General features: G+C 40.2%; 1 protein-coding gene and 1 pseudogene across 1 annotated transcript; both read right to left on the reverse strand.

The window, feature by feature from the left end:
* Window positions 3,114–4,024, reverse strand: OR6U2P (olfactory receptor family 6 subfamily U member 2, pseudogene; annotated as a pseudogene).
* On the reverse strand, window positions 14,568–15,497 carry OR6C304 (olfactory receptor family 6 subfamily C member 304). The gene has a single exon (NM_001390288.1). It carries the CDS (start codon window positions 15,495–15,497, stop codon window positions 14,568–14,570), a length of 930 nt encoding a protein of 309 aa, NP_001377217.1.
* Window positions 15,498–24,968: the final 9,471 nt, after the last annotated feature.

Here is a 24,968-nt window from a genome sequence, read left to right on the forward strand (position 1 = left end):
CGTCGAGATATTCACCTTTTAAATAAAAGTTTCAAAAACATTTTTTTTGCATCTTTACAAATGTATTTTATGCCTCAAATGAAGCGCTGAAAAAATTTACACTTAGGCACTTTCCTGGCAGTCCAATGGTTAGGACTCTGAGCTTCCATTGCGGGAGGTGTGTGTTCAATCCCTGGTCAAGGAACTAAGATCCCACATGCTACTTAGTGCTGACAAAAAGTTATTAAAAAAATTACACTTAGAAGGAAATTTCCAAGGGGAAATAATTTTGGAGAACTCATGCTTTGACTACCTTGAAATGTATTTGTAAACAGGAGTTTCAAGATTAGAATTTCTCTGTCTCCCGCTTCCCTCCTATTATTCCTACTCCCTCTCATTCTTTCCCATTTCCCTCCTACTCCTTAAAAACAATATTTATTTCTTTATTTATTTTGACTCCACTGGGTGGCATGTGGGATCAACATGACCAGGGATCAAACCCAGGCCTCTTGCATTAGGAGTGCTCCCTGAATTGGGAGTGCGGAGTCTTAGCCACTGAACTACCAGGGAAGTTCCCCTCCTTGCCTATCTTTTATTTATCCTTTTCTCTCTCCCTTCCTCTGCTCCCCCATGCCTAGAATGAGGTGTGTTGTCCAGGATGAAAACAAAGATGATCTCTCCTACACTGAAAGTGAATGAAAAGTTAGAGCAGCTCTGAGCTCCATGCTCACCTTCAGAGACAGCCTTGGTACCTGTTATTAGGAAGGGAGGAAAAGAAAACTTCAGGTTATTATTTTTCCCTTTTGAGTTTTGAGACAAGAGTAGATGTATGGTCAATCATCACTTTTTTTAAAAAGGATTTTATACTGATCTTTTAATTTTTATAGAGAGTCCTTACGACTTCTCCTGAGGATTGTTTCTAAGCAGAGTTCCCTGGGTGCTTCCCTTCAGTGTTCAACATTTTCTAAAATAAAACAAAACAAAATGAGACAAAACAAAACCACACAAAACCCCGCTAGAGGGAGTTATTTGCCTAAATTATTCCCGTGACAGAGATTCCATTGTTTGAGAATTGAAATCCTTTCAGGTTTCATAACTTGTGTGGTGTGTAACATTTGGTACAAAATCCCTCTGGAAAGAGCCATTTAACCAGATTATCTCTAGAATATTGATTCTGTGCCTTGAACATCTGGTTTCTTCTACATGAACATGTTATAAACTGTGTCCTGGGTCCTCAGTCCCTCTCCCCATCATTCCACAGACCTGGTGGGGGTCTCACACTGGAATAACCTTCACTTTAAAACTTGGGAGTGCAGGTGAAATGGATTTAGAGGTATCAATGCAGCGTGTTAGCCTTTAAGGTGCAGCTGCCAAGGTGGGAGCATACTGCATTTGTTTGCTTTGGACCTGGCTCATTAGTTGTCTGTCTTTATTGGGCTTGGCGAATGGAATTAAGACTGAGTCAGAGATTTCCCTGGTGGTCCAGTGGTGGAGAATCCACCTGCCAATGCAGGGGACAGGGCTTCAATCCCTGGTACAGTAAGAATCCAGGCAACTAAATCCGTGCACCATAACTACTGAGCCCACACACCCAGAGCCCACAAGCTGCAACTATTGAAACCTGCACACCCTAGAGCTCGTGCTCTGCAACAAGAGAGGCCACTGCGTGCACCCCACCAGAGCAATTCAGTGGGCAGTGACAGAGACCCAGTGTAGTCAAAAATATAAAAAAAAAATGGATTCAGCCTGGGAAGTGGGCAATTTAGCACACCCTCCTCTTGCCTGACCATTTCCTGCAGCTTCGGAGAAATACATACCCAGATGGGGAAGCTCTGGGTCTCTCTCCCGTAGGCCATCACCTTCATCAGAGAACTTTATTTTGAGTGAGAAAGTCCCTGGAAAACAATGTCTCAGAAGTGCCCTTGATGAGAGTATGGGGGAGTTGAGAGTATGGGGGAGTTGAGAAAGGTCCTGAGCTTTCTGGGAAATTAAAAAACCTCATTTTACACAGAGAATGTGCTCAAGTTAGGCTCCATGGGATAAGACCTTCAAAATCTACCAACCTCCCTGTCTGAGTCTTATTTCAGGGGACAGATTACCTGTGACGAGGACACTGAAGGCCCCAGAAGAAAAATAAATAACTCTGTCTCAATATACATCCTGTAGACAATCTATTTCTCGGTAACTATGGTTTGTGACAATAGGTGAGAAGAGACCAGGTCCTCCTTCCTGACCTGATCATCCCAACTACAGTTCATATGGGTAATCACTCTCTGTCCCTCACTTCTTAATGGTAGATCCTGAACCAGGACACTGCGTGTGTTTACCATATATGCTTACTTTTTCTTGATGAATTTTTGTTGACTAATAAAGCACTTTAATACTTAGTGGCTGAAAGCAGCCACATTTATTTTATTCATCATTCTGTGGGTTGGCCATTTGGGCTGGGCTCATCTGGATGGTTCTCTATTGGCCTTTGATGGGCTCATTCATGTATCTTTGACCACTGTCAGCTGGGCAGCTCTGTTTCATGGTGGCAGGGAGCATGTGTGTATGTGTGTGTCTGTGTGTGTGAGTTTATCTGCAAGGGTGATGGGGGCAAATTTTGCCTAGGTTAGTTCAGGCTTGTTCATATAGTGGTAGGTTTCAAGGACTTCTTGTTTCTGAAAGTTTCCTGGTGAATCAGATGGTAAAGAATCTGCCTGCAATGAGGGAGACCTGGGTTCAATCTCTGGGTCAGGAAGATCCCCTGGAGAGGGGAATGGCTTACCCACCCCAGTTTGTTGCCTGCAGAATTCCACGGACACTCTGGTGGGCTACAATCCATGGGCTCGCAGAGTTGGACATGACTGAGCAACTAACAGTACAAACATAAAGTGTCACTTGTATGAAGCAAGCCACATGGCCAAACCCAATGTCAGTGTGGGAGGGCACAACCAATGTAGGTGGCTACAGAGAAGCAAAAAGTATATACTACTCACTTGCAGTCTCTGACAGCTGGTCATCTTTGACACATGAACTATGTGTTGAAATACAGAGGTAGAGTGAATCTGAGAGTGATTGTGGAGGAAGAAGCAACGGGAGTGAGCGAGCCTCGACTCCTTACACACCCTGGAAGGTGCCTTGTAGGGTTGCTACTTATTTTGGAGCCCAGTCATTTTTCTGACCAAGTCTTTTACTACTTGCTTCACTTGCTGGTTCCTGAGAGTATAGATGAAGGGGTTCTGAAGAGGGGCAATAACTGCATTGATTAGAGACACTCCTTTGTTGAGATCAACCCCTTTGCCTGGAGAAGGCTTTACAGTAGCACATGGTGACCACAATGATGTGGGAGGAACAGGTGGAGAAAGCCTTTTTCCTCTCCTGGACAGAGGGGATCCGGATAATTGTCCGGATAATCTGGACATAGGACATGGAGATCAGCACCAGTGTGCTAAGCAGTGCCACCAAGGCCGGGGTAAAATCCACCATCTGCAGCACCTTTGGCCCACTGCAGACCACCTCCATTAGAGGTGTATAGTCACAGAAGAAGTGGTTGATGTGGGTATCACAGAATGCAAGCTGACTGGTGAAGACGAGAGGAATGATGATGAGGGAGAATCCAGCCAACCAGCAGGTGAGGATAAGCCGCGTGTAGACTCTGCTGCTCATGAGGACGGGGTAGCAGAGCGGCCGGCAGATGGCGATGTACCGGTCATAGGCCATGGCTGTGAGGAGGAACTCCGTGGCCCCCAGGAAGATGTGGAAAAAGTCCTGGGCGATTCAGCCAGCAAAGCTAATGGTCTTAGTTCCCGTGGCAATGTTGAGCAGCATCTTGGGCACGATGACAGTCTGGAACCAAATTTCCAAGCAGGACAGATTCCGGAGGAAGAAATACATAGGGGTCTGCAGGCGGGTGTCCAGCAAGGTCAGGCTGATGATGGCCAGGTTTCCAGACACGGTCATGAGGTAGGCAAGCAGCAGGAGCAGGAAAACTGCCACCTGAAGCCTTTGGTGTCTGCAGGCCTTGGAGGAAGAACTCAGTCACCAAGGTCTGATTGGCCATTGTAGATTTCATGTCCTTGCCAGAAACATGCAAGCCCGGGCAGATAGAGACATCAGACATTAGCAATCCAGGGCCGATAGAGACATCAGACATTAGCAATCTTGGGCAGATAGAAGCATCAGATAGGCCTCCCAATGGATTGAGGGAAGTAGAGCAGAAGCTTCTAGAGGCCCTTCCCTAGCCAAAAATGTCACCTTCTTTAGAATCCTGAAAGAATTATTGGATGTCAGTGATTGTCCTCTCTCACTCCCATCTTCCCTCCCTCTTTTCTTTCATTTCTTCCTTTTATTTTATCTGAGAAAGTCTATACAGAATCCTCTGCTAAGAACAGAAGAACTAAAATGGGTTTAATCCCACTGACCACAGCTTCCTCTGTCCATCACCTCATCTGGCTACAAAACAACTTGCAGAGTGATGCTGCATCACTTGCTATTTTCACACCTCTTGCTAGTTCTTCTTCTGGCTGACTCTATAGGTAGGGGGACCATACAGGTGAGGGCATTCTGGGAAACACAGTCCTCAATTTAATGAAGATGATATACTAGTGAAACTGTGTACAAGCCTCTGTGTCCTTGTCTTCTGAAGTAAAACGCTGACTCAAGAGTTAATGATTGGGAAATGTGAAGATGTAGAAACAAAGAGTAGCTATTAGTCTGGGGAACTGGTAACAATTTAGACAATAATTCTGCCACATAGCTGAGTTTCCAAACTCACAGTTCCTTGAAAGGTATAGATAAAGGCCTGACACACTTTCCTGTTATTTTTACAGGAAGCAGACTCCATCCAGGTGAAAACTGCTGACAAGCATAGACCCTAGACTGGTTGAAATTAGAAGGTTGATGATATGTAGAACTGCAGCTTGATGCTGGCCAATCCCAGAACTGTCCATGAGCTGATCACACCCTACTCCTCACTACCTTCTCCAGGGTGAGTCACACAGTCTTGAGGGCACTAGCCTACTGGCAAAGCAATAAAAGCTACTCTTTTTCTACTTCATCCAAAACTCTGTCTCCATATTTCCATTTGGCATCAGTGAACAGAGGCTAAATTTGGTGAAATAGTTAATCATAGCATGTCCATGCAAGAAACTCATTAAGTGTTCTTTGTAAAGTAGGAATAGTAACAGGATATTTGTGATGATGATATGACATAATGCTTGTAAAGATTTTAACAGTGATTGCCACATGGTGAATATTCAAAAAGCAATTATTATTATATTTATATATTAAATAGATAAGCAAATAAGCAAAACAAGAATTCTTTGCTGTTCTCCCAGGCCTCTTTAGAATTGCACACACCTATTCATCCTTTAAATCTAGCTTAAGATTTATTTTTTTAAACAAGTTTTATTTATTTTTGTCCACACTGTGCTGAATGTGTATGTGGGATTCTAGTTCCTGGATCAAGGATGGAACTCATGTCCACCACCGTGGAACCTCAGAGTTCTAACCACTGGACCACTGGGGAAGTCCCCTTAAGACCTCTTATTTGAAGCCTTCCCTGTAAGCCCTAGGCTGAATTCACTGCTTCCTCCCGTTTCCCATAATTTATGGTCTTTGCCTGGTATGGTGCTTACCAGATGGCATGTGGTGAAGAATCCTCCGGCCACTGCAGGAGACACAGGAGATGTGGGTTTGATCCCTGGGTCAGGAAGATCCCCTGGAGGAGGAAATGGCAACCCATTCCAGTATTCTTGCCTGGAAAATCCCATGGACAGGGGAGCCTGGCAGGCTGAAGTCCATGGGGTTGCAAAGAGTTGAACATGACTTAGTGACTGAGTACTTGCCTGGTATATTTCCATAGGGTCTGTTATAAAGGATAGAGCCTGTCTTCCTTGCAAGACCACAAACACCTGAGCTCAGGGACCTTTTTGTTCATCTGTGTATCTCATCACTTACCTTCCCTCTTTACTCAGTATAGATATGAATTGTCTCAGGTCTGTATTGGCCAAAAAAACCTCCTACTTCCTCACCTATGTAGCATGCAGTTTTGTAATATGAGGCCATTTTCATTTATATTCAGTCTTTATTAAAAATTGCTTGACATTGCATTTGGACATTAAAGATGGGGAATGTCTTCTTTGTTTTTCATCAGACCACTTTCTTCTCTCACCCAGGTTTATTGAGGTACAATTGACAAACAAAATTGTAAGGTATTTAGACAGATTGCCTGATAGCTCAGTTGGTAAAGAATCTGCCTGCAACACAGGAGACCCTGATTCTATTCCTGGGTTGGGACGATCCCCTGGAGAAGGGATAGGCTACCCACTCCAGTATTCTTGGGTGTCCCTTGTGGCTCAGCCAGTAAAGAATCTGCCTGTAATATGGGAGACCTGGGTTTGATCCCTGGGTTGGCAAGATCCCCTGGAGAAGGGAATGGATACCCACTCCAGTATTTTGCCTGGAGAATTCCATGGACTGTATAGTCCATAGGGTTGCAAATAGTCAGACATGACTGAACAATTTTCAGTTTCACTCTAAAGTGTCCAAGGTGATGATTTGATACATGTATGTTTTGTGAAAGGATTCCCCCTATCCAATTTATTAGCACACCCCCTATTTCACATATTAACACTTTTTTCCCTTTGTGAGGACGTGTAAGTTCTATTCTTTTAAAATTTTGATTATATATTACAGTATTATCAACTATAGTCACCATGTTATACATTAAATACTCAGACCATATTCATCTTACAATTAAATCTCTTATCAACTTATTCCTAACTCTTCTACTTTCCACCAGCAATCAGCAATCTGTTTCTGTGAGTTGGACTTTTTATTTAGGTTCCTCAGAAGTATTTGTATAAGTATTCCATATAGTATTTGTCTTTGTCTGGCTTATTTCACTTAGCATAATATCCTCCAAATTAATCTATGTTACTGCAAATGGCAGAATATCCTTCTTTTCTGAAAATTTAGTATGCATAAAATAAAGTATATATGGACCACATTTTCTTTATCCGCTCATCTGTTGATGGACGCTTAGGTGCCTTGGCTATTGTTAATAATCCTGCTATGAACATGAGAGTGCAGGTATCTCTTAGAGGTAGTGATTTTGTTTCCTTTGGCTATATGCCCTTAAATGGGATTGCTGGCTCATATGCTAGCTCTATTTTTAATTTATTGAGGAATCTCTATACTGTTTTTCATAGTGGCTGTACCACTTATATCACCACTAACAATGTACCAGGGTTCTCTTTTCTCCACATCCTTGCCAACACTTGTTCCCTCTTGTCTTTTTGATAATGGACATTCTGAAAAATATAAGATGATCTCTCATTGAAGTTTTAATTAACATTTCCTTAAGGTTTAGTGCTGTTGGCATCTTTTCATGTACTTGTTGGTCATTTGTATATATTCTTTGGAAAAATGTCTGTTCAGGTGCTCAGACCCCTTTCTCACACTGATCTCTGGTGTTTGCCATGTGATAGGTATATCTATAGATTGCTGGGATGGGACTGACAAGAAATAAAATACTATGAGGTTTGTTGCACCCATTTTTTGATAAAGAAGGTAAATTGCACAGAAATTAACTATTCGCCTAGGGCCATGAGGAGAATCTGAAAACAATGTGGAAGCCACTTGAATGTTGCCTCACCAGGATCAGATCTATGATGCTCTCAGGTTTGTTATTTTGTTGTGTAGAAAAGAGATTTTCCCCTGAAGAAATCTATGAAGTTCTGTGAATTATTTTCTCTCATCCCTTTTAGTTTGAGATCAATGACTCAGGAAGTCCATGATCTCTGTCACTGGTCTCTAAATGTGGGGAACATTCACATCAGGGGTTGAGCCATAGGATTTACTGGGGTATGTGATGGAGATATGTCAGTCTTCTAGTTATACCTTATTTCGTGAAATCTAAGATACAATCAAATGTTCCATACAGCATTGTTTTATGTGCCTTTAAGGAAGAAAAGATGCCACCGACTAGACTATGACACTATGCTAAATTACTATTGATCGTAAGACGTTTCTCAGTTTCAGAGATGTTAAAATGTGTGTTTTGAAGTTGATGAAGTATTTTATTTATTTTTAGCTCTTTAAAAACATTTGGTTTTTTAATTGCTATAAAGCATAATCTATATGCTTATACAGAAGTACATATAAATAGTTTTAAAATAAATTAATACACACATATATTGGAACTATATCCTCAACTTCATTTCAAAATATTTACAGACTTGATGTATGATTTAAAAAGTTTGGAGAGCTACTGCCAAAGAGAACTGCTGCCTATCTATTCCCCCCATTTCTTTGCTTCCACTCCCTGCCAGGCAGTCTGTGTTTGCACATAGGTCTATTTTCTTTGGGGGAGGATAAACATACTTTTGGCTTCCCTGGTGGCTCAGACAGTAAAAAATCCACCTGTAATACAGGAGACCTGCGTTCTATCTCCGGGTTGGGAAGATCCCCTGGAGAAGGCAATGGCTAACTTCTCCAGTATTCGTACCTGGAGAATTCCTTGGACAGATGAGCCTGGTGGACTACATACAGTCCATGGGGTCGCAAAGAATTGGGCATGACTGAGCAACTAACACACACACACACACATACACACACAAAAAACTATCCTTTAGCCTCATTAAGAAAGATTTCTGAGTCTGTTATTTTCTCAGAATGAGCCCAAAGGAATTCCCAAGGGCAGTAGAGAATTTGCCCAGTGATTCAGAAGCCCTGGTCTTGGGTCATTTCTGGGGCCTGGCAAAGGAAGCTGCGACCTGCAACTCCCTCTTTTTCAGTACAATCAATGACTTGTTATCTGGGAAGTGGCCTCAGGAACTCGCTAGTCCAGGGACAACACAAGCACCTCAGGTGATGATCCTTCAAAAAGAAAGCAGGAAGTGAATGGACCTGAATGTCCTATGTTTCATGAAGAGTTCAGCCTTGCAGCAAAATGTGGAGGCAACACTGTAGAAATAATCACAGGACTAAGTTTTCATAAAAATTTATTTTCTTGACTCATCTCCATTTCTACCTGGCCTTCTCCAACATATCTGCCCTTTCAGCTGTAACAATTCTGAAACATAGCTATCCAAGGACAAATTTCTGTTGATTAGTCAACATCCAAACCATGTATCAGAAGGGTCAGAGAGAGTCTGTGATGGGGCTGGAAGCTTCCCCTTGTGCCATGGCACATGGTTTCTCCCCTGGAACCTAAGGTTCTGAAGTTTTGGGTCATGCAGGAGGCTTCTGAATGGGTCCGACTCAATCAAAATGGGACATTTGCTTTATAGACTCTATTATTGTGGACCCAGAGGATCAATTATGGGAAACAACAAATGGTGCTCAGGGGAATCTGTGCTCAGAACCTACTAATGAGCTTTGGGTGTGGTTGTTTTGGCCACAGTTGTAAGCAGGACAATTTGTGAAAATTCCCCAGAGAAAGGGATGTTTACCTAAAACTTCCCCTAAAAGAATATGTGCACCTGTCATTTGTTAACAATGTATCAGTAGTTGGTAACAAGTGTTGATAAATATTTTTGAGAACTGATGAATATGTTGCAGAGTTCCAAAGAATAGCAAGGAGAGATAAGAAAGCCTTACTCAGCCATCAATACAAAGAAATAGAGGAAAACAATAGAATGAGAAAGACTAGAGATCTCTTCAAGAAAATTAAGAGATACCAAGGGAACATTTCATGCAGAGATGGGCTCAATAAAGGACAGAAATGGTAGAGGCCTAACAGAAGCAGAAGATATTAAGAAGAGGTGTCAGGAATAGACAGAAGAAGTGTACAAAAAAGATCTTCATGACCAAGATAATCACCTTGGTATGATCACTGACCTAGAGCAAGACATCCTGGAATGTGAAGTCAGCTGGGCCTAAGCATCACTATGAACAAAGCTAGTGGAGGTGATGGAATTCCAGTGGAGCTATTTCAAATCCTGGAAGATGATGGTATAAAAGTGCTGCACTCAATATGCCAGCACATTTGGAAAACTCAGCAGTGGCCACAGGACTGGAAAAGGTCAGTTTTCATTCCAATCCCAAAGAAAGGCAATGCCAAAGAATGCTCAAACTACCACACAATTGCACTCATCTCACACGCTAGTAAAGTAATGTTCAAAATTCTCCAAGCCAGGCTTCAGCAGTACGTGAACCGTGAACTTCCAGATGTTCAAGCTCGTTTTAGAAAAGGCAGAGGAACCAGAGATCAAATTGCGAACATTTTCTGTATCATCGAAAAAGCAAGGGAATTCCAGAAAAACATCTATTTCTGCTTTATTGACTATGTCAGGGCCTTTGACTGTGTGGATCACAATAAACTGTGGAAAATTGTGAAAGATGGGAATGCCAGACCACCTGACCTGCCTCTTGAGAAACCTGTATGCAGATCAGGAAGCAACAGTTAGAACTGGACATGGAACAACAGACTCGTTTCAAATAGGAAAAGGAGTATGTCACGGCTGTATACTGTCACCCTGCTAGGCATCTGGTCCCATCACTTCATGGGAAATAGATGGGGAAACCGTGGAAACAGTGTCAGACTTTATTTTTTGGGGGGCTCCAAAATCACTGCAGATGGTGACTGCAGCCATGAAATTAAAAGACGCTTACTCCTTGGAAGGAAAGTTATGACCAACCTAGATAAAATATTCAAAAGCAGAGACATTACTTTGCCAACAAAGGTCCATCTAGTCAAGGCTATGGTTTTTGCAGTGGTCATGTATGGATGTGAGAGTTGGAATGTGAAGAAATTTGAGCACCGAAGAATTGATGCCTTTGAACTGTGGTGTTGGAGAAGACTCTTGAGAGTCCCTTGGACTGCAAGGAGATCCAACCAGTCCATTGTGAAGGAGATCAGCCCTGGGATTTCTTTGGAAGGAATGATGCTAAAGCTGAAACTCCAATACTTTGGCCACCTCATGCGAAGAGATGACTCATTGGAAAAGATTCTGATGCTGGGAGGGATTGGGGGCAGGAAGAGAAGGGGATGATAGAGAATGAGATGGCTGGATGGCATCACTGACTCGATGGACGTGAGTCTGAGTGAACTCCGGGAGTTGGTGATGGACAGGGAGGCCTGGTGTGCTGCGATTCATGGGGTCGCAAAGTGTTGGACACGACTGAGCTGAACTGAGAGTATATCATGAGAAATGCTGGGCTGGAAGAAGCACAAGCTGAAATGGATTGCCGGGAGAAATATCAATAACCTCAGATATGCAGATGACACCACCCTTATGGCAGAAAGTGAAGAAGAACTAAAGAGCCTCTTGATGAAAGTGAAAGAGGAGAGTGAAAAAGTTGGTTTAAAGCTCAAAATTCAGACAACTAAGATCATGGCATCCGGTCCCATCACTTCATGGCAAATAGATGGAGAAACAGTGGAAACAGTGGCTGACTTTATTTTTCTGGGCTCCAAAATCACTGCAGATGGTGATTGCAGCCATGAAATTAAAAGACACTTACTCCTTGGAAGGAAAGTTATGACCAACCTAGATAGCATATTCAAAAGCAGAGACATTACTTTGCCAACAAAGGTCTGTCTAGTCAAGGCTATGGTTTTTCTGGTGGTCATGTATGGATGTGAGAGCATGACGGATTCAAGTCAATGTATGGCAAGACCAATACAATATTGTAAAGTAAAATAAATAAATTAATTAAATAAAAAAAAAAGAAAGCTAAGCGCCAAAGAATTGATGCTTTTTAACTGTGGTGTTGGAGAAGACTCTTCAAAGTCCCTTGGACTGCAAGGAGATCCAGCCAGTCCATCCTAAAGGAAATCAGTCCTGAGTGTTCATTAGTAGTACTGATGTTGAAGCTGAAACTCCAATACTTTAGCCACCTGATGTGAAGGGCTGACACATTTGAAAAGACCCTGATGCTGGGAAAGATTGAGGGCAGGAGGAGAAGGGGACAACAGAGGATGAGATGGTTGGATGGCATCACCAACTCAATGGACGTGAGTTTGGGTAGACTCTGGGAGTTGGTGATGGACAGGGAAGCCTGGCGTGCTGCAGTTCATGGGGTTGCAAAGAGTCAGACACGACTGAGCGACTGAACTGAACTGAACTGATGAGTATGTTGGAAGGAACTGAAGACAACTTTGTCATTCTTACAGACTTGTCTGGTCCATTCATGAGATCTATATACATTGAGTTAGTTCATCAGTTTTTAAATCATTTTAAAATGTGTTATTTATTTGTATTTGGCTGTGCTGCGTCTTTGGTCTGTGGTAGTTTTCCTCTAGTTGTGGTAGGTGGGGGCTACTCTTTAGTTGTAATGTGCATGTAATATGCTCACTCTAGAGTGTGGGCTCAGTAACTGTGGCTCATGTGCTTAGTTGCCCTGAGGTATGTGGGATCTTCCTGGACCAGGGTTAAACCCAATGTTCCCTGCATTGGCAGGCGATGGTGGTTCTTAAACATTGGAGCACCATGGAAGTTTTAAATTGGCTTTAAATCCTACTATAATACTAAAATATTTTATTCAGATGTGGCAGTTCAATATGTCAGCAAATTTAGAAAACTCAGCAGTGGCCACAGGACTGGAAAAGGTGAGTTGTCATTTCAATCACAAAGAAGGACAATGCCAAAGAATGTTCAAATTACTGCACATTTATGCTCATTTCACATGCTAGCAAGGCAATGCTCACAATTCTTCAAGCTAGGCTTCAGAAGTATGTGAACTGAGAAGCTTCAAATGTACAAACTGGATTTAGAAAAGGCAGAGGAACCAGAGATCAAATTGCCAACATCTGATGGATCATAGAGAAAGCAAGGGAATTCTAGAAAAATATCTACCTCTGCCTCATTTACTATGCTAAAGCCTTTGACTGTGTGGATCACAACAAATGGTGGAGAATTCTTAAAGAGATGGGAGTACCAGACCACCTTATCTGTCTCTTAAGAAACCTGTATGCAGGTCAAGAAACAACAGTTAGAGCTGGACACGGAAAAACTGACTGGATCAAAATTGTGAAATGTGTAAGTATGTCAAGACTGTATAGTATCACCGTGCTTATTTAACTTGTGCTTCCCTGGTGGCTCAGATGGTAAAGAATCTGCCTGTAATGTGGGAGACCTGGATTTGATCCCTGGGTTGGTAAGATTCCCTGGAGAAGGGAAGAGCTATCCACTCCAGTATTCTTGCCTGGAGAATTCCATGGACAGAGGAGCCTGGCAGGATGCAGTCCATGGGGTCCCAAAGAGTTGGACATGACTCTTCACTTTGTTTAACTTATATGCAGAGTGAAAGTGAAAGTTGCTCAGTCATGTCCAACTCTTTGTGACCCCATGGATTATACAGTCCATGGAATTCTCCAGGCCAAATACCAGAGTGGGTAGCCTTTCCCTTCTCCAAGGGATCTTCTCAACCCAGGGATCGAACCCAGGTCTCCTGCATTGCAGGCAGATTCTTTATCAGCTGAGCCACAAGAAATCATGTGAAATGCCAGGCTGGTAAATCATAAACTGGAATCAAGATTGCTGGGAGAAATATCAACAACTTTGGATATGCAAATGATACCACTCTAACGGCAGAAAGTGAAGAGGAACTAAAGAGCTTCTTGATGAATGTGGAAAGAGGAGAGTGAAAAAGCTGGCTTCAAATTCAACATTCAAGAAACTAAGATCATGGCACCTGGCCCCATCACTTCATGGAAAATAGATGGGAAAAAAGTGGAAATAGTGATAGCTTCAAACTTGGGCTCCAAAATCACTGAGGATGGTAATGGCAGCCATGAAATTAAAAGACACTTGCTCCTTGAAAGGAAAGCCATGACCAACCTAGACAGTGTATTAAAAAGCAGAGACATTACTTTGTTGCCAAAGTCCATGTACTCAAAGCTATGGTTTTTCCAGTAGTCTTGTAAGAATGTGTGAGTTGGACCATAAAGAAGCCTGAGTGCTGAAGAATTGATGCTTTCAAACTGTGGTGCTGGAGAAGGCTCTCGAGAATCTCTTGAACTGCAAGGAGGTCAAACCAGTCAATCTTAAAGGAAATCAACCCAAATATTTATTGGAAGAACTGATGCTGAAGCTGAAGCTCCAATACTTTGGCCACCTGATGGGAAGAGCCGACTCATTGGAAAAGACCCTGATTGAAAGACAAAAGGAGAAGGCGGTGGATGAGGATGAGGATGAGATTGTTTAGATAGCATCACTGAATCAGTGGACCTGAATTTGAGCAAACTCCGGGAGATGGTGGAGGACAGAGGAGCCTGGCATGCTGCAGTCCATGGGGTCACAAGGAGTTGGACATGACTTAGCGACTGAACAACAACTAAAATATTTTATTGAGATGTGGCAGTTCAGATGGGTACCCCTGCATGATGTGATTGTGGTATGTTGTTAATACAGAATCAGAGACCTCAAAGTCTAGTTCTAGTTCAAGTCTCAGTTGTGGCATGTGAGAAGTAGTTCCCTGACCAGAAATTGAACCCAAGCCCCTTGCTTTGGGAGTGTGGAGTCTTAGCCCATGGGCCACCAGAGAAGTCCCCTGAGATACTGCTTTAATAAGAAGAGGGTTGAAGAAGTTATCCTTGAGAAGAACTTCATAAATATTATTCAGATTCTGTTTTAAGTTTGAGGTCTTTACATTTACTAAAGACTCACAATCTTTCTGGCCACATTTTTGAAGGCTTGTTTTACTTGTTCATTCCTCAGAGTATAAATGAATGGGTTCAATAAAGGGGCGATTGAGGTATTGAGCACAGCGACTCCCTTATTGAAGGCAACCCCTTCTTTTGCTGAGGGTTTTATGTACATGAAGATGCAGCTACCATAAGAGAGGGAGATGACAATCATGTGGGATGAGCATGTGGAAAAGGCTTTCTTCCTTTGCTGAACAGAGGGGATCTCCAGAACAGTCTGGATGATGTTTGTGTAGGAGAGAATCACCAGCATCAGGGTGAGCACCAACGTCACAACTGCTAAGATGAAGTCAACCAGCTCCAGGAGTCTTGTGTCTGAGCAAGATATTTCTATGAGGGGTCCATAGTCACAATAATAATGATTCAGCATGTTGGAGGCACAGAAGTCCAGTTGACTGGTCAGGATGATTGGGGATAAAATGACGAGAAATCCACCTAGCCAGGACCAGAGGATCAGCTGGATGCAGACTCTGCTGTTCATGATGGTCATGTAATGTAGGGGTTTGCATATGGCCACATAGCGGTCATAGGACATGGCAGCCAGAAGGTAAAACTCTGTGGCCCCCAGGAATATGGCAAAGAAGTACTGAGTGAAGCAGCCAGCAAAGCTGATGCTCTTGTTTCCAGTTGATATGCTGAACAGTAGCCTAGGAGTAAATGTGGTTGTAAAGGAAATTTCTAAGAAGGAGAAGTTCCAGAGGAAGAAATACATGGGCGTGTGGAGGTGGGAGTCCAGTAGTGTGAGGGTGATGATCGTCAGGTTTCCAATAATGCTGAATACGTAGGTGAGGAAGAGAAGTATGAAGATTACAGACTGAAGCTCTGGGATGTCTGTTAGTCCCAGCAGAATGAATTCTGTTATATAGGTTTGGTTTTTCATTGCTACCCTTTGCTGCCTACAAAGGAAAGAAATCAGTGATGAGAATGGAAGAGGAGCTCAGAAACCTTTGGGAGAGCCTAAGCGTTTCTTGTTGAATTGGTTCAAATGCCTTTTTTTTCCCTGTCATTTTGACTTAAATGAATTTTTCTATTGGACAGAAGTTGACTCTTCACAAGAATTCCTGTTTTTTAAAAATAAATTTATTGGTTTTTATTTTGTTTTGTTTTACTTTGCTGTTGAGTTGTGTGAGTTCCTTATGATTTATTAAGCCTTTATCAGGTGCATGGTTTCCAAATATTATCTACCATTCTGGTTGGTTGCCTTTCATTTCATTCATGGTTTCTTGAATGAAAGCTGGGGATAAGCTTTTAATTTTAACTAATTTATTAACTGATTAATTAATTAATTGTAGTTCCCTAATGAAGGATGGAACCCTTGCCCCCTGCAGTAGAAGTGCAGAGTCTTAACCACTGGACTGCCAGGGAAGTCCCAAGGATTATTTTCTTAAATTTCCATGTATGAGGGTTTTCTCCATGGTCCTTTTCAACGTGTCATGTACTTCCCTAGCTTACCTTCTAAACCAATGCCTAAGTTATCATTTTCTATATGTCCTATTTTATTTTCATTTTCAATGTTAACTTTACTTTTGATCTTTCTTTATTTCTGCTAATTTGGCAGTGAAATTTCACTTCCATAATGCTCTTGGTCTCAGTGAGAGAAGAAATGCTAACTTGTTAGCTATAGTTGAGGAGTCTTTAGAATAGAATCAGCAATGCCATTATAACTATGGTAACGAAAGATGCCCCAACTTTTCTTTGATGTTTTAGATTTGTGGACCATTGTAACTAATGTCACCAGTCTCACAATCTTTGCTGCTGGTGTCAGCTTTCCCTCAGGTCCTAGTTATCCTGTCTTAGGTGGCTTTAGCAGAGAAGCAGATGGTATCTCTCCAATCAGATACCTGCTGTCATTTTCTTCCATATCCATGTTTATTAATAAGCATGTAATTTTACTCTGGCTAGAAAAATATAACTGAAATAAAAAATTGTGAACCTTATTGAGAAATTTGATTTTTTTCTTCTAGTATCTTTATTTTTTTAAATTTCTGCCTTTAACTAGTGGTTTCTCCCTAATTTTTCCTCCTTTCTTCAGACACTAATGATGTCTCTCTTACTTTGGACTTCTTTCTCCCAAACACACATACAGGTGGTTAGCCTGCTTTAGTTTCCACATGAGTGAAATGGTACTGTCTTACACCTGTCTCATGTTACCCCTCAAGTGGATATTTGTAGGCCTGAATTCTTATTTCATTTTCATCTCCATATCATTAGCTTTAACATATTTCTTTTAGATATTCTCCCCTCTAACTAAACTTAATATGTTAAAATTATATCAGCATATTTCTATCTTGTGATTAAAACTTCTTTAAATTTCCAAGCTCTTTGATAGATTTTTTTTGTTTGGTGTTTTAAGATATTTACTTTAGAAATAAGTGTTGGTTCTCTTGCCTTTCCTCTGCTCTTAAGGAACTTACATTCAGTGTTTGGAGAGATGTAATGTACACATGAAATAGATAACGGTTGGGACTTCTCTGGTGGTCCAAGGGTTAAGCATCCACCTACCAGTGTGAGGGACACAGGTTTGATCCCTGATCCAGGAGGATTCCACATGCCGTAGGGCGACTAGGCCTGTAGGCCGCAACCACTGAGCTTGTGTGCCCAAGAGCCTGTGCTCTGCAACAAGAGAAGTCATTACAATGAGAAGCCTGTGCACTGCAACTAGAGAGAAGCCTCTGCTTGCTGAAACTAGAGAAAGCCCATGCATAGCAATGAAGACCCAACGCAGCCAAAAACAAAAATAAATTAAAAAAATAGAAAATGGTTAATGACTGAATAGAATACATTAATTCCTATCTTAAAAATATTATTTTATACAAAGTGGCAGTTTTATAACTTCATGTTTTCTGTTAGAAGTCAATTGAGAAAACTGTGTTTATAGACCACTGTTGTTTAGTAGCTAAGTCATGTCCGACTCTTTGCAACCCCATGGACTGTAGCCTGCCAGGCTCCTCTGTCCACGGGATTTCCCAGGCAAGGATACTGGAGTGGGTTGCCACTTCTTTCCCCAGGATAAACCACTGACCTAAGTTTAATTTTCTGATTATGTAGCCACTCACATTCAAAAGGAAAATTAGTCCTTGCATTGACCCTGGCAATATATGGCTTAAGCAAATAGTTTCTCTGTGTTTCTGTAGCCATAAGGCTATAGAAGTTATAGGCCTCTGTGAGAGCTGGCCTCTTCCTTCTCTTCCAGTAGATCTCCTGTGCAAATGGGTAGGAAAATCAGTGAGTTAAGTCCAGTTGCTAAGTACGTTATCTGACTAAGATAGTCTGTGAAAAGTGTAATTAGCATTTGTGAGATGTTTTATGGAATTTTAGAAAATTGAGGTCAAAAACACAATATAAAATTTACCATCTTAACCATTTTTTTCTTTTTTAAAAATATATTCATTTTTTAATTGAAGGATAATTGCTTTACAGAATTTTGTTGCTTTCTGCCAAACATCAACACGAATCAGCCAAAGTGTGGAGTTCGATGTTAAACATATCCACATTGTTGTGCAACAGATCTCCAGAACATTTTCATTTTGTAAAGCTGAAATGCTATGCCTGTTGAACAACTCTCCCTACTCCTGCTCAACTGCTGCTCCTGGCAGCCACCATTCTACTTTCTATTTTTTTGATTTTGACTACTTTAGACATCTCATGTAAGTGGAATCATACACTGTGTATGTATGTATGTATTTTTGTGACTGGTTTATTTCACTTAGTGTAATGTTCTCAAGGTTAATAATCCATGTGACAGGATTTCCTTCCTTTTAAAGATTGAATAATATTCCATTGTATGTATATGTCACATTTTATCTATCCATTCATCTGCTGATGGGTTGCTTCCATTTCTTGATTATTATGAATAAAGCTGCTATAATCATGGGTGTCCAAATATATCTTCAAGATTCTACTTTCATTTCTTTTGGATATATATCCAGAAGATATTTTGCTGGATCATATTATAATTCTATTTTTAGTTTTGTTAGAAATAACCATACTTCTTTCCATGGGGACCACATTCTATGTGGAAATTTTATATCAAAATGAATATCTGAATGTCTGTGGCACAGGATAAATACAGAGAGCTGTCTGATTCTAAGATAAGAATTAACATAAATGATGCATTCTATTTGGGCATTATCCATTCTCTGTTTTATGGGTATATGTCACCTTTCCAAAAACAGATTGTAAGTTCCTTAAGAGCAGAGGAAGAACAGGAGAACCAACACTTATTGAATGATTGTAGTGTTGGTATTAAAGTAGGCTCTTTCATAAATAATATTCTTCTTCTTTTTTGGTATTCTTTTACCCCCCAATAACACTGGCTAAAGCACACAGCATAATAAATACATAATTGTTAAATAAATGAAAAAAAATAATGCCTTTTCTCTCTACTCTTTATTTTGCTCTTCATTTAGCCTTTTATCTTTGGCAATTTGCTATATAAACTGTAAATTTTTCCTAGCTTTTTTAAATCTAACAACAAATAGGAGAATTTAAGAGTCAGTCTAAGGTAAAGTCTCTTGAGCCTATAAATGGACTTTACTGTTTCCTGTCTCTCTTTCACTGATGAAAGCCAAGGAGTCATGTGTGTTATCTGGTCTTTGCTCTAAGAGCTGAGAGCCCAGCCTTTATCAGCAAGGTTGTATTTTGAAATTTTCCTTGTTCACACTTGGTGCTTTTTCTACCACCAAATAATAAAAATCTATATTTCTCTTATTTGTTATTGTGGGTGAGGGGAATATAATAATTTTAAAATGTATATAAGGACTTCCCAGGTGACATAGTGGTAAAGAATCCACCTGCCAATGCAGGAGACACAGAGGCACTCTGTTTCAATCCCTGGGTTGGGAAGATCCCCTGGAGTAGAAAATGGCAACCCACTCCAGTATTCTTGTCTGGGAGATACCATGGACAGAGAAGCCTGGGGGCTACAGTCCATGGGGTTACAGAGTCAGACCTGACTTAGCGACAACAACAAATGTATATATAGTTCGTTTGGACTCTCTCTCTTGCTTAGTTTTCATAATACTGAGTTGTCAGCGACGGAAAGGCAAATCTCAGACACCAAATAACTTCAGGAGGGGCTTTCAGGAACTAATTAAATTCTTACCATCAACACTTGGTGGTGGTGGTTTAGTCACTAAGTCATGTCTGACTCTTGTGACTGCATGTACTGTAATTCACCAGGCTCCTCTGACCACTGACACTAAGGGAGTGGTGTTCCTTTGCACTCAGACTCTTCCATCCTATGCCCTCTAAGCCTCCTAGATGGGCTGAGTCACTTCATTTGGAATACGGGTATAGCTTTAACACAGAACCAGGAAAGGGACTACCAGATTATTTGGTCATAATATACTTTTACAAAAGCTCAGCATTTGTCCTAAGAAAGAAGCCTCAAATTTCTAGAATCCTTTAGGCATCTTCCTGTTCTGATCTTTTAAGGTCCCTGAAACAAAGAAATCCTAAGCCCACCTCCCTATATCCCTGGCCTCGGGATCACCAGGGAGCCATCTCTGCCATTGTCCCTAAGAATATCCTAATCACAAGGATGTATGGAACATGGCCACATCATCCAGTGCCTGAACGTTCAGGCTCTTGAACTTCCTGGTCATTAATTTTTGGTCTTTGGTGAACAAACTGTGTGTTATCATTCAAACCTTTATATTCATATTCCACACAAATTCTATAATAATTCTGCTTCCATAGTTTTACAAAGCTATTCATTACAACCTTGTCTGTAAACATAAAAACTTGGAAACAGTGAAAATTTCCATCAATAGGAAAGTGACTAAGTAATTTTGGTGCCTCCAAACTATAAAATGCATTAAATAAAGAAAATAAATGGCAAAGATTTATGTGAACTCACTTGGAAGGACACATCTGGTATATTGCTATATGAATAAAGGAAGCTGTTGAATAATTGTGTATTATATTATTCCATTTGGTCTAAAAAATATATATCTTCTGCTCTAAAATTATATTTTTATGTGCATGGTCATACAGATCTGGAAAAATTGCTATCAGTATTATTTTTATGGAGTTAGATGAAGAAGTGGGGACATAAGGGGAGCTGTGTCTTTTTATTTTATACTTATCTACATTATATGAATGCAACAAAGCAAGCATAAGTTGCTTTTTAATGAAAAAAAAATCACAGTAATATGATTTCATGCTCTATAGTCACAAACAAGGAACACGGATATAAGTATAAGCTGAGGATATACTTACACTTGACTTTCAGGGTGGTCCTGTAGGATTTTACCCATACATGTCCATGCGATGAATCACAATTTAGAAGTCAGATGTAGAGGAAAGGTAGAATAAAATTGAACTTGTTTCACTTCCCACAACTACTTATTGACCTAATTATTCACAAAAATTCACACACCTATGGAAATTTCATAGGAAAAATGCTATTTCTTTTCTATATATCAGTTTAGCTGTCATTCACTACTTTTTATTTCCACATTAGTTTAAAATGCGCCCTGGCTGGCAAGTAATCCTTTGAGATGTGATTTATTTAAGTTAAACACATTTATCGTAGTGATAGTAGAAAGCACCCTCCCTTCAAATTCTGATTTCCTCTGTTCTGACCCTTCTGAGCCTGAATAGGTGCTGTCTCTGACTTTATACTAGATAGAAGCATATTTTAAATGTTCTATTCAGGGGAGGCCTCAGAACAATCAGTTGAGGAAAGAAAAGATCCCAGGAGGCCCACATTCACAGCATGCTAATGAACCCTGTTTTTTGAGAACTCTGGAACTGAACTTTTAATAAGGGATTGGGGAAGAAGCCCAAAGAGACCGAGGAACATGTTTTTTGAGCCATTTACCACATGCTGGGCATAATTCTAAACATATCTTCATTACATTATGCATAATGCTAGACAATATACCTTAATAACTTGCTTAATGTTCATAACACCATGTCATATATCTCCTGAGGAGCAAAACGGTATCAGAGCATCTGCCTTCTGTTGCTGTGGTGATCTTACCTTTGTCAAGTAACATGAATCCTGTGGAGGGTTTAGCGTTTTCCCCATTAGTTTCTTTCCCTTCCCTTCAGTCTTCTGTGTCCTGAAAACTATTCTCAGAAGGAAGACTGGAGGCCCTGTGTCCTTCTTCTCTTTCTTCTATAGGGCTTGAAAACCCCTCCTCCGTGTATTTACTGACGCTCTCAATTTTTAAACCTTTACACAGATATGATAATTGTCATGTGGCTCCCTAAGGGCTTAAAATTCAAATTTCCTTTATAAAAGGATTTTCAGATTGGATTGGTCAAAGGAATAAGATCAATAATTTGCTTTGGCCAAAATCTGCTATATAATATTAATTTTCCACTTGTGCTCAGTGTGAGGAATGTTTCTCACTGGGGTTGCTCCTTGACAGATGAAAGTTACCTTAGCTACTTGTGGGAGCAACTTCTCCCCCTGTTCCCAGTTTGGCTTTTGATGGAGAGATGGAATGGGTGAGTGTGGCATATATGTATTTCTGAGAATGCTAATGAGATACAGCATAACAGCAAGTAGAGCTCTTTAGGAAAGACAAACATAGGCCTCAGAGAATATCAGAGGGCAATAACCGTAACAGTAGGTATATAAGGAAAAGGCAAGAGAGGTGGAGTAGCAGAACCTTAACGTTAAGATTTGCAGAAGGGATTAACGCAATCTAGCCTAGAACTTCAAGGGAAAGGACATTTATTTGTGGATAATCCGTGATGTCACAGACTAGACAAAGAGATAATTTTATGATAGTTATGATAGACTTTATTTTTCTCCCAGTCCACACCTCCTTTTGAGAGAACTTGGCCAGAGGAGAATGACCTAGGTATAGACATGAGCTAATTACATTCTCCTTTTTGAAATTTGGAGTTAGGTACAGAGACTATGTTGATAAATTATGGGTGATCAAGCTAGAAGGTAATACATATAAATAAATAAATATTACTTCTTAAATTTTTTTTAATTTTTAAAATTTTTATTGGCATACAGTTAATTTATACAATGTTGTGTTAGTTTCAGGTGTACAGCAAAGTGAATCAGTTACACATATATTGACTCTTTTTTTGATCCTTTTCCCATATAGGCCATTGCAGAGTATTGAATAGAATTCCCTGTGCTATATAGTAGGTCCTTATTACTTATCTATTTTATATAGAGTAGTGTGTATATATCAATCCCTTCTCTATGTTTATAAGAGACATCATGGGATAACATTATGGTAAATAAAACACATAATTTGGATGGATGAAAATGCTGAACTGGGAAAAGAAATTCATATCCTGAATGAAATTTTATTCTAGTGAAGACAACTGCTGCTCCCCACTGTAATAGAATAGATCCTGTACAATTATCTGACTAGTGAGTGGTTGATGGCATATGGTGCCATGCCACAGGAGATTAGATGCAGCACAGACAGTGGTCAGATCAGTCTTGGTGAGGAAAGGCTCATGCATAATTCACAGTGTGTAAAGTAATTAGCCTCCAATTAAAATAAATAAATTAATTTTAAAAAAGAAGGAAAAAAAGTCATGTTTATTTAAAGTAGAATTTACATTCAGTAAAACTCCAAAACTTGGCAAATGCAGTCATCATCACAGTCAAAGTGTAGAACAGTTCTTCGATTGCTCCACCCCCAAACCCTGTGCAACAAACTCTTCCCCAATTCTTAAGAATCCACTGATCTGTTTTCTATCAAGGGGGTCAAATTTAGTCATTAAATGGTCTAGTATAGAAAAAATTGCAAGCAGAAAACCCCCAATTTTTTTAAAATTTTATTTTATTTTTAAACTTTACAATATTATATTAGTTTTTGCCAAATATCGAAATGAATCCACCACAGGTATACCTTGTTCCCCATCCTGAACCCTCCTCCCTCCTCCCTTCCCATACCCTCCCTCTGGGTCGTCCCAGTACAGCATACTTTGAAACATACATTTAGAATATTCTTTTGAATATTCTTTTAGAATGAGATTTGAAAATAACTTTTGTCAATTAAAGCAGCTGACAAGTTGTCTTAAGATAGTTGTAGAAAAGCTAGTGTAGTTACTGGGGCTGGGGCTGGTTGATAGAAAACCCATTTTAAATAATGGAATTGAATTCTTTCTTTTCCCAAACTTTATTTTTTTTTATTTTGTATTGGGGTATAGAAGATTGGAATGGAATTCTAAAGAAGTTCTCTAAAAGCAGATATATGTGCTTTTTTGTTTGTTTGTTTTTAGCTATGCCATGTGGCTTGCACAATCTTCGTTCCCCAAACAGGGATTGAACCCTGGGCTATGGCAGTGAGATTGTCAAGCCCTAACCTCTGGACCATCATGGAATTCCTGAGATAGCTGTTCTTACAGATATCAGTATTTGGTATCTTTTTGAAAGTTCACTCCTGCTACCATCATGAAAGGCACAAAAGACAACAAAAACTCTATTTTGTATATATCAATTGTCACATGTTCAAATACACCTTATTTCCATGAAAAGCTGCTTTCAAGCACCACAATTCTGTCTTTCAAACATCAGCTCTGAAGTTTTTCAGCGTCTTGAACTGAATTGAGTTGCACTCTGGATGAAAAGCTGATCCCTCTTAAAGAGGATAATAGAAGATTCATGTTGTTCAGAAGAGATATGGATGTGGAAAGGAGAAGCTTCTTTAGAGAGGTCAGGAGCCATAGGTGGGATAATATAGGCTTTTGCAAGCTTTCAACTTCCTAAAGAGATTCACCTCCTAAAGGCTTATAATGAAAGCTTGGAGAAAGTCGAAATTCAAGGCTACTTAAAATACTTAGAAACACTTAGAAGAGTGGACTTTAGTTAGAGTGGGTGGAAGGTTGTACTACTCAGAAGTTCAGCAAGTGTACTCTGGCATCAGACATATTTAGTATTTAATTCTAACACAGGCACTCAGCTGTGTGACCCTGCACAACTTATTTCACCTCTTTTCTCTTCCATTCCCTCATTTGTAAAATAGAGAGGAATTTCTAGGCAGATCTAAGTCATCCATATGAGGCATGCCTTGCTAATTCATTGCTCTCAGTACGTAAACTCTCAAAGGTTGGAGATTCTTCACTTAAAAAGATTCAGTTCTGGGATCCCTCATTCATTTGTTCACCCAGCCACCCATGTACTCATCCATTATTCATTTATCCATTCAACAATGAATTACTGAACACCTATCACTGGTCGATATTGTAGATGGAACTGTGATCAAAGATATTAGCTTGAATTTGCAATCTTACAGACAAGAAGAGAACATAGTTTCATATAACCATTTTTATGATATATACTGTGATATACTGTGTACTGTGAAAGCATAGATACTAGTAGTGAGAAATGATAGGGAACACAACTTGGAGGTTGTTTTTA

Source organism: Bos taurus, chromosome 5, assembly GCF_002263795.3.
Source record: "Bos taurus isolate L1 Dominette 01449 registration number 42190680 breed Hereford chromosome 5, ARS-UCD2.0, whole genome shotgun sequence".
Lineage (NCBI taxonomy): Eukaryota > Metazoa > Chordata > Mammalia > Artiodactyla > Bovidae > Bos > Bos taurus.

Coding starts and splice junctions, on each gene's coding strand:
- OR6C304 (NM_001390288.1), bottom strand. CDS start 15,497: ATGAAAAACCAAACCTATATAACAGAATTCATTCTGCTGGGACTAACA.